General features: G+C 39.6%; 1 protein-coding gene and 1 long non-coding RNA gene across 7 annotated transcripts in view; one reads left to right on the top strand and one right to left on the bottom strand.

The window, feature by feature from the left end:
• Nucleotides 1-15,253, bottom strand: part of LOC130031119 (uncharacterized) — a 50,714-nt gene that overhangs the window by 8,661 nt on the left and 26,800 nt on the right. The gene's annotated exons all lie outside the window — the stretch shown is intronic.
• Nucleotides 1-15,253, top strand: part of LEPR (leptin receptor) — a 90,906-nt gene that overhangs the window by 49,539 nt on the left and 26,114 nt on the right. For all 6 annotated transcript variants that reach the window (XM_056122388.1, XM_056122384.1, XM_056122385.1 and 3 more), the window contains 5 exons: nucleotides 516-661; nucleotides 2,409-2,553; nucleotides 9,147-9,437; nucleotides 9,600-9,717; nucleotides 13,593-13,792. In XM_056122388.1, coding sequence (XP_055978363.1) covers nucleotides 516-661; nucleotides 2,409-2,553; nucleotides 9,147-9,437; nucleotides 9,600-9,717; nucleotides 13,593-13,792 — 900 coding nt within the window. The remainder of the gene's footprint in view (nucleotides 1-515; nucleotides 662-2,408; nucleotides 2,554-9,146; nucleotides 9,438-9,599; nucleotides 9,718-13,592; nucleotides 13,793-15,253) is intronic.

Genomic DNA, 15,253 nt, shown 5'->3' with positions numbered 1-15,253 from the left:
GCGGCTGACCTGGGTTCGATCCCTAGCATCCCATATGGTCCCTCAGAACCACCAGGAGTAATTTCCTGAGTGCAAAGTCAGGAGTAAGTCCTGAGCATTGCCAGGTGTGGCCTAAAAACAAAACAAAAAGTCTACACGTATTTTCTTAGTAGACTCTACAAAATGCTTTCCCTCCTTATTACCCATAAGAGTGGGAGTTTCTTAGTTGGTAAATTCCAGTTAAGCAGGCTTTTTTTTTTAAAAGCAGTCTTTTTATTGCAGAAATTTACATTTATTAGAGCAACTTCATTCTGCACTGATTCGTTCTTTTTGCCAAAAATAAGGAAGTGAAAATATATAGATTGGTACAGGTACTTAACCTAAAATCTTGGTTCTGTGATTAGCCTTTAATAAGGTCACCTTTGAAGTGGTTAGAGGAACAAGAGGTGCTCAAATTACATTTGACTTGATCATATGACTATGGTGAATATTTCTTGACTTAAAAGTCTTAACTTTTTTTTTTTTTTGCACTAAAGTGAAGCCCGATCCTCCGGTGGGTTTGCATATGGCATTTACAGACACTGGCAATTTAAGGATTTCTTGGTCCAGCCCAGCATCGGTACCATTTCAACTTTTGTATCAAGTGAACTATTCAGAGAATTCTACAGAAGGTCTAAGGAAAGTGAGTATATTTCAGTGAGTCGGTGAATAGTCGGGAAGCAGGTAAAGGTGAGCTCCCCTCCACATGCCATAGAAAATGTCTCTGGCATAGTGAATGTGAATGCTCCATCTAGACAGGTCAGTTATTAAATACCATGCTTTTGGCTTTCATTAAGAAATGGAGCACCGGGGCTGGAGTGTTAGCACAGCGGGTAGGGCGTTTGCCTTGCACGCGGCCGACCCAGGTTCGATTCCCAGCATCCCCTATGGTCCCCCGGGCACCGCCAGGAGTCATTCTTGAGTGCACAGCCAGGTGCATCGCCAGGTGTGACCCAAGAAAAGCAAAAAAAAAAAGAAAGAAAGAAATGGAGCACCATCAGGAATAATTCCTGAGTACAGATAGTGATGGAGAGAAGATAATGATGGATGAGAGTGGGGTCTGGGAAATGGTAGATGAATCAGAGGAGGGATGGGGCAGGTGAAAAAGGTGAAGGGAGGGGAAGGGGGACTTTCTGTTTAATTGAATCATAGTGAGATACACAGTTATAAAGTTGTTCCTGATTGGGTTTTAATCAGAGTCTCCAACATCAGTCCCTTTAAACATGTTCATTTCCCACCACCCATGACCTCTTACCTGCCTCTATGGCAGGTACTTCTCTCTCTTTCTCTCTCTCTCTCTCTCTCGCATTATGTTCTGTAATAAAGCTACTAGAAGGTTATCATGTATATCCCTTACCTACTTTCAACACTCAGTTCTTGTCCAGAGTGATCAATTTCTGTTACTGTCCCTACTGGTCCCTTCTCTGTCCTAACTGCTCTTTGTCCCCACACACTTGTGACAGGCTCCCAAGGACTGAGAAGGCACTCTTAAAGTGCCAGGTCATGACTTTGGGCACTTGATAAAACTTTCATATAACTGAGAGTTGAACCTTTCTGTATAGATCTGAGCTAATGTTTTGGAAGACCTATGCTCCATCGAGAGCAAGGTGGGAATCTTTAATGTCATGTCTGAAAAAAGAAAAGCAGAATAAAGACTTGTTTGGGCTTCTGAAGTTTTCCACCTTATGGACAGGGTAGGGTTTCACATAGGGCTGCTCTACCTTTGCTTGCCACACGCTGAATGTTTACTCTCTATCATGCAAGTCAAGGAGTTTGGCTATTGAAAATCCAAACTTAACTGTTTGAGCAAAGAGTTCAATGACTCTGGGCTGTACTGTTGGAAAACTGAAGTGACGTATGAAACAACTCTTAGCTAGTGGTGCAGTTAAGTCTTTCAGCTGTTTTTCTTCCCGTTAGTCAAACTGTCTCTTTTGACTTGTTATAGTTATCAGTAGGGTCAGGTTCTTTATGACTATTCATGTCCTCCTGGGATGGTTGCTCTAATAAAATATTCAGTTTTCTGGCCACCTGGCATATGTTTCTATCCTCTGCTCACTCAATGTGAGTGAGTGCATTGACTCCAAACCTCTCACCTGCTTCAGCTTTATACCTGGAGTCTTGAAACTCCATCTTCATTCTCCTTCAGTTAAAAATCTGCTTAAGCTTATTGTGATTTGGATCTGGAATTCCAGACTACTTAACTTATTTATTGCTTCATGGGTAAACGTTTGTTGGACATTGATTTCTTGTTTGATTCCATTGCTGCCAGCCAACCACTCTATGAGATTTTAATTCTTTATTGAAGTGTATTGAGACCTTTGCGTGGTTTGTTTTTGGCCAAGGCTGCACAGTGACTTGATGCTCTGATGTTTCTAAATAATCTTTGACAGGCTGACGAAATTGTCGCAGCTACATCTTTGGTGTTGGACAGCGTGTTCCCTGGGTGTTTATATGAGGTGCAGGTCAGGTGCAAGAAGCTGGACAGCCCAGGGGTGTGGAGTGAGTGGAGCACCCCGCTAACCTATACCACACCAGGTAGGTTGTAATGGGTTTCTACTAAGAGGGAAATGACATTGATCAAATAGCTTTGGGGATAATTATTCAGACGCACTGTTGTGGTACTAATAATTTGTATTTTAAAAATTTCAATTTTTGAAAGATTTCTCAGAAACAGTAGAGCTCATGAAAACTTGTTTGAAGAGCTTGATCAAGTTAAATTTGGAGTTCTAGGTTGACAAGTTCAGTATATTACTTGTATCAGTGTTTTCTTATGTCAAAGACACAGAGACACTTAACATAAGTTCCAGGTGTTAAAGTTCATTTTAGTAAATGTAGTATGACTAAGGTAGTAAGATAATTTTCTTCATGCTTGATATTTGCTTCTGATAGTTCTCATTTTGTCTCCCCCCCTTTTTGTTTTGGGCCACACCCAGGGATGGTAGGAGATGGGTCGGCTCCTGGGTCCGTGCTCTCAGGGGTCACTACCAGTGATGCCTGGGGACTGTGCAGTGCTTGGGATCAAACCCAGGCCTCCTACAAGCGACACGTGCAATGCCTTTGCAAAACCTTTTCTCAGCTTGTTGCCCCTTCTTTGTTCTTTCTCTCTCTCCCTCCTTCCCTTCCTCCCTCCCTCCCTCCCTCCTTCTCTTCCTCTCTCTGTGTACATATTTTTAAATTGTTTATATTTTATATCACTTTTGTGAACAGGGACCATACAGTGCTGGGGATCAAGCCTGGGCCTCCTACATGAAAAAACATGCACGCAGCTCATCGAACTATCTTTCTGGTCCTTAAAGTTCTTAACATAAGGAAAAATCAGAAGTTTATTCACAACCTCCTTCATTGTCACACCAGGGTAGCCAAGGAAGACATCTCCTGTGCCTTTGACTGGTTCTCCTACATAGACTCTCCCAGGTTGATGGTATTTGGAAAATACAAGGACCGCGTAAAATCCTAAGTGGAAATTCAACACACTTAACTCAACAAGTTTATTTATTAAAACAATTTAGTTTTTTTTTTTTTTTGGTTTGTTTGGAGGCCAAACCTGGCAGTTCTTAGGGCTTACTCCTGACTCTGTACTTGGGATTCACTCCTGGTAGGGCTCAGGGGACACTGGGGGATGTGTGGGTCTGCTGTGTGCAAGGCAAGTGTCCCACCCACTGTAATCTCTCTCCAGCACCTATATTTACAATTGAAGAAGCATTGATTAGCCAGAAAGTAAGTCTTATTAATGGTTTAAAAGCATTGATATTTGCTATAGACAGGGTATAGAAATCCTACTCCATCACTTGTTTATTTTTTTGGAGGGGGGTGTCACCTGGCAATGTTCAGGGGTTACTCCTGGCTTTGCACTCCGGAACCACTCCTGGCGGTACTCAGGGAACCATATGGAATGCTGGGAATCGAACCCGGGTCGCCTGCGTGCAAGGCAAATGCCTTACCCGCTGTGCTATTGCTCCTGCCCCACCATCCATCACTTACTGGGAAAATTAACTTTTTATGCCTTATTTTTCTTAACTGTAAAGTAGTGATGTTTTTATATGGATAAAATGAAATGAAGGACAGAATGAATGCTTAGTACAGTGACTTATGCTCCTGAGCTTTTAGTCAACTATCAATGTTGACTAATCTAGTAACCAACTTGGTAGATTTTAAAATCTACTCAGTCTTTTAAATCTCTGAGTCTATAGGAGTAGGAGATTGCCCAGCTTGGTAAACCAAAATTGAGAGAAGAACTTGACAAAGTGCTAAACACCAGGAAAAGTAATTATCCCTGGAAAAGTTTGGGGTCATGTGAAATAGATTTGGAGACTATATAGGACTTCCTGTCTCTGTTCTTTAAACAATCATGGAGTGTCCCATTGTATGTAACAGGAGATGACAGAGAGCTTTTGTGAGTTTTTTTCCCCAAGGAAAGCTAATCTTCTACTTCTAATTATATATCTTTGATTAATAGAGCTTAATAGCCAGTGATAAGATATGTAGAGAGGAGTGAATTCATCACATTCGATTTCAAAGTATGTCCTTAAGGTTCTTACCTGTGAGAGGGAACTTGAACTCATTTGGCTGCCTGCAAGGCAAGTGCCCTGCCTGCTGCCCTAGCTCTCCAACCCAGAATCATAGATATTTTAAGTTTGAAAATATTTAAGTTACATATTTGTGGGTGCACCGCTGGAGAAGTCCCCATGCCTCTGGATTCTCAAGCCCCCACACCTCTGGATTCTTGAGCTGACCAAGCAATCAAAACAACATAGAACAGATTAGGGAAAGAAAAATCTATTCAGTAACATATACAGGGAGAAGTGTCTTAGCAGCAAACAAGTCTAGAGAACTATAGGGTGACCCTCCAATGCTTCCCCTTTGTTGAGAGACGTGGAGATTTCCCCAAACACAAAGCACGGCATCTTCACTCAGAGAGTAAAAAGTGAGTTTCTCAGATAGGACTTTATTCACTCTGAAATGTCTTATCTGCAGGGTTCCCCTGAAATATATATATATTATACATACATACACACACATATATATATATTTGGCTTTTTGCGTCCATCTGATGATGCACAGGGGTTACTCCTGGCTTTGCACTCAGGAATTACTCCTGGCAGTTCTTGGTTGACCATATGGGATGCTGGGAATCAAATCCAGGTCGGCCATCTACAAGGCAAACACCCTACCCGCTGTACTATAGTTCTAGCCCCCGAACTATATTCTTCTAGTCATAAAGTGGGTGGCCCTGACTTCATCTCCATTAGAAAAAGGGAGAAGCATGCTGAAAGTAGGACCAAACATGAAGGCCACTTAGTACCTGTACTGCAAACCATAACACCCTGGAAGAGAGAGATAATAAGAGGGAATGTGCCTAACACAGAGGTGTAAATCTGTAACTATCTCACGGTGATTCATTGCCCACTGTCCACTGTCCTCCCATTGTTCATCAATTTGCTCGAGCGGGCCCAGTAACATCTCCATTGTGAGACTTGTTACTGTGTTTGGCATATCAAATACGTCATGGAGAGCTTGCCAGGCTTTGCCATGCGGGCGAGATACTCTCATTAGCTTGCTGGGCTCTCCGAGAGGGACTGAGGAATCGAACTCGAGTCGGCCATGTCGGCCACGTACAAGGCTAAGGCCAGGGTCTTCTGAGCACCAGACAGAGGATCTTGGCTGCCAACCATTAAGTAGCTGAATCAGGTTCTCTAAGCTCTCGCACATGGAATTCCAGAATGTTGGTCCAGTCCAGCAACTTCCTTGTTTAGTGCCAGGATACACTGAGCTTCAGCACTCTGCTCTGGGCACTGGGCTTGCTTCCTAACTCGGCCTTGCCCTACACCATTCCCGAGATTGGCACCCGGCCCTAGAGCGCGCGTGCCTGAAGGAGATTAGCACACCTGGCCCCACTAACTTGGCACAGTTCTTACTGCCACACCAGGAAGGCCAGAGTTGCTCACTGCTGCACAGGCGCCAGGACCAGGCTGTCGAGGAACTAATTGTCTTGCTGGAGTAGAACTTACAGGCTGGACTTCTTGACTGGATTGCGGGTTCAGCGCTTACTTCATCTCAAATTCTTTATTAAATATTTTTTTAAAAATTTATCGAATCACCGTGCGATAGCCCATTACAGAGCTGTTCATGGTTGGGTTTCAGTCATACAGTGTTCCAACACCCATACCGCTACCAGTTTACAGTTCCCAGCACCAGTATACCCAGTTTCTCTCCCACCCACCTCCAGTTACCCCCCTCCCCCCCCCCCCCCAGCGTACCTGTATGGCTCTTTCTCTCCCTTTTGGGCATTGTGGTTTGCAATACAGATACTGAAAGGTTATCGTGTATATATATATTCCTTTACCTACTTTAAATACTCAGTTCTTACCCAACACGATCATTTCCAGCTATTCTTGCCATACTAGTACCTTTTCTGTCTAACCTACCCTCCACCCCACTGCCGCCCCCCTGCCCACCGCCACTTGTGTTAGATTCCAACCATTCACCATTCCTCCTGGTCCCTGTTTTCTTTAGCCTTGTATATTAGTCTTATACTATTTTTTTTATATATACCATAAATGAATGCAGTCATTCTATATCTGTCTCTTTTCGGACTCATTTCATTCAGCATGATACTCTTCATATTCATCCATTTGTAGGCAAATTTCATGACTTCATTTTCCTAGCAAGCAGTTGTGTAGTATTCCATTCTGTAGGCGTACCATATTTTCTTTATCCATTCGTGTGTTCGGGCACTCGGGTTGTTTCCAGATTCTGGCTTTTGTTGTAGTGAACATAGAAGGACATCATTTTAGCAGTTCTTGATTAAATAGCAGTGGAGAGGGTACTTCTTGTATTTCAGGCACTGTTCTGAATGTTTTACATATATACTCTGTATCCTGATTGTAACCTTGTGAAATAGTTTGGGTGAGTGACTTAGGAAAGTAGCAGAGCTGGACATGAATCCTGCGGTTTCTGCTTCATTACTAATAAAGGAATCTGTTCATCTTGCATTACTCAGGCAAACTTTCGAGGTTACCAACAGCTGACACTCAAAGCCAGTAAACTGGAATGTTTTCCGAGGACTACTTCATGACCTCAGATACTCCCACTAAATGAGGTTTCAGTGTTTATGATTTCTAGGTTTAGTGTTACTGGATTTCTTTCTCAGTCATCTACCACATGGAAACAATTACAGCCGTGAAGTGGACTTCTCCAGTGCTAGGAACTTCCTCTTCTTTGTGTAAAATGATCAGAATCTTCCTCTCTGAAATCTAAGCACTGATTATTAAATTTTCCTCTATTGTTTTCTGCTGTGTGTTACAATGAACGGCAGCCAGCAGAGAAAAACATTCTGCAGAATTGAGGCATTGATTTTTTTTTTTGGAAGGAGCATATCTGTTTTATCATTTTTAAATACTTGTTCTTTATTTGTCTTAACAGAGTTTACTTGGGACATATGATAACAGTTAAGTCAATGTTACTGCAATTAAAATAAATTTAAAGGACAAACAAAAGCATTGCTAATTATTATCAAAAACTTCAGAGCTTTTTTACCTTTGATATATTAAAGTTGTACCTATCTCGTGCTATTAGTGAAGTATAAATTATACTTCATCAAGGAATTTTGAATTCTTTTTTTTTTAATTCTTTTTGAAATGAGCTGTTTTCATTTCTCAAATGAGATTCTCCGGAGATGTTGGTCCTTTAGGAGACAACTTAAAATCTTTGCAGAACTTATGAAGTTTAAGACTGTTGCAAAGAGATCATACCATATATTGAAGACCGCATAAGGAATGCTGATTGTTATCATTTCTTTATTAATTGCATTCTTTATTAATCTTTATTAATCGCTCTCTAGAAAGAGGAAAAACAGGTGCTAGGTTATTCTGTTTCACACTTGACAGCTCTTATGATAGGATAGAGAAATATTTTTTCCTTTAAAAATTAGGTTGTACTCCCCAAGAGTTCAAAAATGTATTTCATAGGACTATAGTAATTATTTTCAAATAAATTTGTCTAAATGTACAGACTTAGTTTTTCTTCAGAGGAATTCACTAATTTGTGAATAAAATTTCCTCTTTTCATAAAGCTAATTAATATAAATCTTGCAGAAGTATTATTACTACTTTATCATGTAAAGAAAATCATTCTTTTTTGTCTTACAAATTAAATGTCTCATTTGAGAATAAAATGTATTTATGTATTTGAAAATTATAACATTTGCTTTATGTAAATGTCAACCCTATGTGTTTAATGTAAACTTTGTGAATGATAAGGTTTTTATAACTTGTGTTTTCTTCTTAAGGTAATGTTTTTAGCATTTAGCTGCTCCACAGTATTGTGACTATTTTTTAATACTTTAGCAATGATTTATTTTCTTTTGTAGAATAATAGTATGAAAGCTTCACTGAGTCCTAAAACTCCAATAAATACATATCATATTCACAGTAACATGAGGAATATTTACTTGAAGGGAATTACGTCCCAAGCATGAAGCACTTACATTTTCATATATTTTTTATTTAAAACTTTTTTTGATTGAGGTTCTGTGGTTTACAATACTATTACAAATTCCTCACGCACAGAATTCCAGCAGCACACCCATCACGAACGTGCCCACCTTCCTTCCCCAAGAATTCTAAACTACCTCCCTCTAAACCTTCACCCCCCCCCCCCCACACACACACACATTCTCCAACTCAGGTTATGTGGATCATACCTCCCACCCCATTGCCTTTGGTTTGTGGTTATCTTGCTGTGTTAGGGTACTTTTGTGTGTTTAATTTTTTTGGTTCATGCTTATTCCTAGTTGTGGAAGCAGTCTGATAAAAAAAATCATTGTGGAATTAGGTTTTACTTTATTTATATTAATTCCTTGCCTGCAAACTAGCAATTGACAGTTACATATTTGTATTGAGTACATCTCTGTGTTTAGAAATACTGAAGACATTATGAAAACTCATGTTATTCACAGACAGGACACTAATGACACAGATATACAATTACATTTGGATGATCTTTCGAGCATTTTTTACAGTTGGCTGAGTAATTCTCAATGCAATGTGAATCCTCTTTACTTGGTATAAATTGCCTTCGTGATGTTTTCTGTCTTCCTCTGATATTCCACTTTTCCTTCCTCCTTACAGATGTCGTATACTTTCCACCTAAAATTCTGACAAGTGTTGGGTCTAATGTCTCTTTTCACTGCATGTACAAAAATGAGGGTAAGATGGTTTCCTCAAAAGAGATTGTTTGGTGGCTAAATTTAGCTGAGAAAATTCCTCAAAGCCAGTACCATGTGGTCAATGACCATGTGAGCGAAGTAACTTTTCCCAATGTCAATGCAACCATACCTCGAGGGACGTTTACCTACGATGCTGTATACTGTTGCAACGAGCAAGAATGCCATCATCGCTATGCTGAATTACACGTGATTGGTAAGAAATGCTGAGATTTTTTCTTTATTTTGTTCCACAAGATATATGTCTATTTTGGGACCCTGTAGAAAAGTCCTGTTGGAAATGTCAAGCAAATTTATTTTGAATAAGCATCTTTGGTGTTTTTTCTTCATATTAATACTTTTTCTGTATTTTAAATAGATGTTAATATCAGTATATCATGTGAAACGGATGGATACTTAGCCAAAATGACTTGCAGATGGTCAGCCAATGAAATGGAATCACTCGTGGGAAGTACTTTAGAGTTGAGGTATCATAGGTATGTATAATTTTGGCTGTTTAATTTTTTGAAATATGATGAAGAATTTTGTTGTAGATATATTGTCATGAGTAGTCCAAAAGACTTTCTTCCTGGAAGGAGTTAGAATATACATAGTAGAATTCAATAAATTTGATTTTCTTGAAAGGAAATTCATCCTTGAGGTAAAAATTCTTAATTTGTTTTCATTTCAATTTGTTTTTGATAAATTATTTTTTCTGATAAATTTACTACAATTGCTTTTGACTAGTCAATAAAATTTGAGAAAAATAATTTCTGTACATCTTAATTTGACTTAAAAGGATACTGAAGATTACAGATGCCTACTATCATTTGCTTAAAAATAATGTTTGGGGAAAAGTTAGTGGTACACCAAGATTGTAAGAGATAATATGGATGACTTTAGAAATAGGTTAATCTGGAGTCGGAGTCATAGTCAGCAGTAAGGTAGTTGCCTTGCACTCAGTGGACCTGAGTTTGATCCCTAATATGGTCCTCTGACCACCTCCAGGAATGATTTCTGAGTACAGAGAAAGGAGTGATCCCTAAGTGTTTCTGGGTGTAACTTCCAACCCCCCAAAAAACAACCAAAAAATATTTATTTGTGCTTCTCCTGTTTTAGAATTCAAGGCATTATTTTTCTAGAGTTTTATCTAATTTTTTCTACTGAGTTTTATCTAAATAATAATCTTTTTGACTAAGAAAAGACAGATAAATTTTTATTTTTATAATATTCCACAGTAATTTACAAGTATGTGTGCTTCTCTTAAACACTATCTCAATTCGTATTAGCATTGGGGACTTTCAACATATATCATATGTGTTTATTTATTCTTAAAAATCTAAATTTTGTACTTGACAAACAAGTTATCTTCCTCAAGTACTGAGACCCAAATTCTTTTTCTAATGCTCCCAGTCTATTCTTATGCAGTGTTAGAAAAAAATGGGGGCTTATTTTGTTTTGTTATGCATTTCTCACATGGGAAAAATAGTTTCTTCCAAATAACTTCATATGCTCATTTTCAAGCCAGTAAAAAGTTCTTAGTATGCCTTTTTTTTTATAATTGATACTTTCTTTTCATGACATTTTCACATACAGACGTGGTGGTGGATCACTACAGTATCAACACTGTGTCTCAATTTTCTTACTAACATTTCTAGGACCATTAAACTCCTTACATATATTTGAGCAAGGTTTTATCCTCTCTGATTTCAATGTTCTCTTCTGTAAAATGGAGGAAATCAAGGATTTATAGCCCATCTTAAAGCATTACTTAACACCAGAGAGATAATATGAAAGTTAAGGTACTTGCCTTGCATGTAACCGACCCCAGTTCACATATGGTTCCCTCAGCACTGCCTAGACTGGTCCCCAACCCCCGCCCCATCCTGCAGCCACCAGCGCCCCCACCCCTGAAGAATTAATGACATATTCCATATACTAATAATTACTGTCGCGTGCTAGTGACAGGGACAGTATGGAGACATTACTAGCACCCGCTCAAGAAAGTCCATGAGCAATGGGATGACAAGTGATACAAGTGATACTCACAATTAAGGTGTTACCATTTCTTTGGTAGACACTCAGTGAATGGCTACTGCGGGTGTTATGCTACTGATGTTCCCTTTGGATTCAAACTGGTCTGTAGCCATGCTTCTAAACAAGGTCGTGCTGCTTTTAGCTCATCACTCATTCTCACTTCCTTCCACTCATCACCACCACGAATTCACTCATTCTCTCTCTCTCTCTCTCTCTCTCTCTCTCTATAGAGAGAGAGAGAGAGAGAGAGAGAGAGCTGTAAGTTTGAGGAAATAGGAAAAAAAGGTGTCACCAAAAATGGAAAATGAGAAGTAGAAGAACAGAATTTTTAATTTCTTTGCATCCTTCCTTCCCTATGAAAAAATGTGCCTACTTTTTTTACATGTGTAAAAATGACTTTAGTCATTTACATTGAGTCATTTAGTCTACTACGTTAGTCATTTCTAGGCAATTTTCAGAGCAAGTATTGGTTAAAAAAATTTTTAAAGGAGAGGAGAAATGCTACATATGTATTAAGATGGAGTGTTAGCTAGAGAAAATGAGTGAAATACTTGACTGTGATTCATATAGAAATAAATGGCTTTAAAAACTATATTGCTTTAAAATAGAAAATATTAGGACATTAAACATTCGCAGTCAGTTATGTTTACTGTTAGTAATTTGCCATAACATTTAATCTCTGTTAAAATGCACGGAATGCATCTTCCTTCCCATTTCGGAAATGCCCCTTTTACATACACTTTTGCTCTATCCTTTAAAAATTGTAACATGGGCTCGAGAGATAGCCTAACAGTCGGAGTGCGTGCCCCTCACTCATGGGAAGGCCCAGCTTTGATCCTTGGAATTGCCTGGTCCTCTGAGCTGAGGGGCCACCCCCCAAGTGCAGAGCAGGAAGTAGTCCAAGCACTGCCAAGTGTGATTTTAAAAAAGACATCATAAAACCCTTAAATATTGTATCAATATTCTATTTTGCTTGCGTAAGCATAATTGGGGCTGGAGCAATAGCACGGTAGTAGGGCATTTGCCTTGCATGAGGCATGTCTTGGCTGAGCCAGGTTCGATTCCTCCGCCCCTCTCGGAGAGCCCAGCAAGCTACTGAGAGTATCTCGCTTGCGCGGCAAAGCCTGGCAAACTCCCCGTGATGTATTCAATATGCCAAACACCGTAACAACAAGTCTCACAATGGAGACGTTACTGGGCCTGCTCGAGCAAATCGATGAACAACGAGAGGATAGTGCTACAGTGCTACAGGCATAACTGAACTTAACTTTTAGAGTATTGTAGATTTCTTAAATTGAACTGTTAATCACCTTGTTAGGACAATGAAGTTTATTTCATTTCTGTCTCTTAACAGCTAATGAATATTTTTTTTTTTTTTTTTGCTTTTTGGATCACACCCGGCAGTGTACAGGGGTTACTCCTGGCTCTGCGCTCAGGAATTACCCCTGGCAGTGCTCAGGGGACCATATGGGATGCTGGGAATCGAACCTGGGTTGGCCGTGCAAGACAAACACCCTACCGGCTGTGCTACTGCTCCAGCCCCGCTAATGAATATTTGATAAAGGCCTGTATTGTGGCAAGACTGTGATATAGCTGGGAATTAAAAGGTGCTTTTCTAACAAGATGACTCCTGTTTAGATGGAATAAAGCTGTCTCTTCATTTAATGAATTAATATGGTTTGGGGGCTAAACCCAGTGGTGCTTGGAATTACTCTGACTTGATGCTGGGATGGGCAAGATCACTCCTGGTGTTTCTTGGGAACCATACATGGTGCCAGGGATCCAGGGCCACCTGCATGCAAACCATCAGCCCCAGTCCAGTAAGCTCTCTGTACGCTTCCGAAACTGTCTCTTTTAAACAATATAATTAGGGGCTGGAGCGATAGCACAGCGGGTAGGGCGTTCGCCTTACAAGCGGCCAACATGGCCGACCCGAGTTCGATTCCTCCACCCCTCTCGGAGAGCCCGGCAAGCTACCGAGAGTATTCGATATGCCAGACACAGTAACAACAAAGTCTCCAATGGAGACGTTACTGGGCCCGCTCGAGCAAATCGACGATCAACGGGAGGGCCTTTACCTTTAATTAGGGCCAGTGTGGGCAGACCTTGCCTGCAGCCGAACTGGGTTCGTTAGATCCTTGTCATCACATATGGTCGCCTGAGCACCGCTAGGAGTAATTTCTGAGTGCAGAGCCAGGAATAACCCCCGAGCATCGCTGGGTGTGACCCAAAAAAGCAAAATAAATAAACAAAATAAACAATAAAATTAAATTCTTAAATGTCATATTGCTTTCCCAATTTTGTGTATTAATTGCCTGTTCTTCTATCTTTTTAGGAGGAGACTTTACTGTCCTGAAGAACCATCCATTCACCCCAAGTCTGAATCCAAAGATTGCCTTTTGCAGGGAGATGGTGTTTATGAATGTGTATTTCAGCCAATCTTTCTACTATCTGGCTATACAATGTGGATTAGGATCAATCATCCTTTAGGTTCACTTGATTCTCCACCAGCGTGTTTCATTCCTAATTATGTGGGTATGTCCAACTGAGCTGTATGTCTTCATTTTTATCCAAAAATTTGAATTCAGTTTGATTCAGGTAATGCATTTTGCCACTATATGTTCACACTAGATTGAATTTTCTTTCCTGTTTCCGAGGAGGAGTTGGCAAGACAGTCAACCATAGACAGTTCTATTATTTTTAAAGAATAATTCATTAAGTCACCATGAATGGCAAAGTTAAAAATTTATCCATGATTGAGTTTGAGAGGTACAAGATACAAGCAGTAACCCCTTTACCAGTGTTTACTTTCCTTCACTGATGTCCCCATTTTTAATTTTTGTTTTATTTTAAATATCTAGCAATTTTTTAGTAATGTTAGTTTGTTACATTATATACTCTGGAGCGATAGCACAGCGGGTTGGGCATTTGCCTTGCACGCTGCTGACCTGGGTTCGATTCCTCCATCCCTCTCAGAGACCCCGGCAAGCTACCGAGAATATCCCGCCCACATGGCAGAGCCTGGCAAGCTCCTTGTGGTGTATTTGATATGCTAAGAACAGTAGCAACAAGTCTCACAATGGAGACATTACTGATGCCCACTTGAGGAAATCAGTGAAATTGAGCAAATGGACAGTGCGGCTCTTCAGTAGAGAGTTTTATATTTTAGCATCTGTGTATATTAATTAATTAATTATGTATTGGGTATATTAATCAATTAATATTAATTAATTAATATTAATTAATTATTTAGCATCTGTGTATATTAATATATTAATTATGATGGACACCAGGAGTCTAGTTTTCATCCACCACTATACATTTCATGCTCCTAATTTTTTATTTTTGCCCTCTTGCTCCTTTGTGCCTATGGCAACTCCATTCATTCTGTTCTCAGAATCTAAGGTTTTGTTTGTGCTTTTTTAAATTTTTCATACATGAATAAAATTCTATAGTTTTTGTCTTCCTTAAATACAAGATACTAGATAGGACTTTCATTTGCGGAGCAGGGCAATAGACATATTTTCAAATTACTATTCAAGAATTATATTAAACACTGAGAACCAAAATTAGTACTACTATTTTAAGTGATGCACTACTATGAAGCTCATTTGTTTGTTTTATTTTCGTGCCACTTCTGGTTATGTTCAGCACTTACTTCTGACTTTGCCTTCAGAAACCACTCCTGGTGGACTCCGGGGACCTTATGGGGTGTTGGGGATTGAATCTGGGTCAGCCACATGCAAGGCAAGTGCCTTGCTCGTTGCGTTATTGCTCTGGCTCCCATCACTACTTTGAGGTTTTTTTTTCAGAGTATTTATATAAACATTTATGTTTTTAATCTAGAAGTTTAATTTGAATTCTCTGATGACTTTTCTGCCTAGTCATAACCCAAGACTTTAATTTATAAGGCTGTTCAGGGACCAGAAAAATGAAGACTACCTAAAATGAAGTGAAGAAGAGAAAAGAAAATAATAGACAAGGATGACAACACTC

This window comes from Sorex fumeus, unplaced genomic scaffold (genome assembly GCF_029834395.1).
Source record: "Sorex fumeus unplaced genomic scaffold, SorFum_2.1 ptg000045l, whole genome shotgun sequence".
Lineage (NCBI taxonomy): Eukaryota > Metazoa > Chordata > Mammalia > Eulipotyphla > Soricidae > Sorex > Sorex fumeus.
This window is presented reverse-complemented; position numbering and strand designations above follow the sequence as displayed.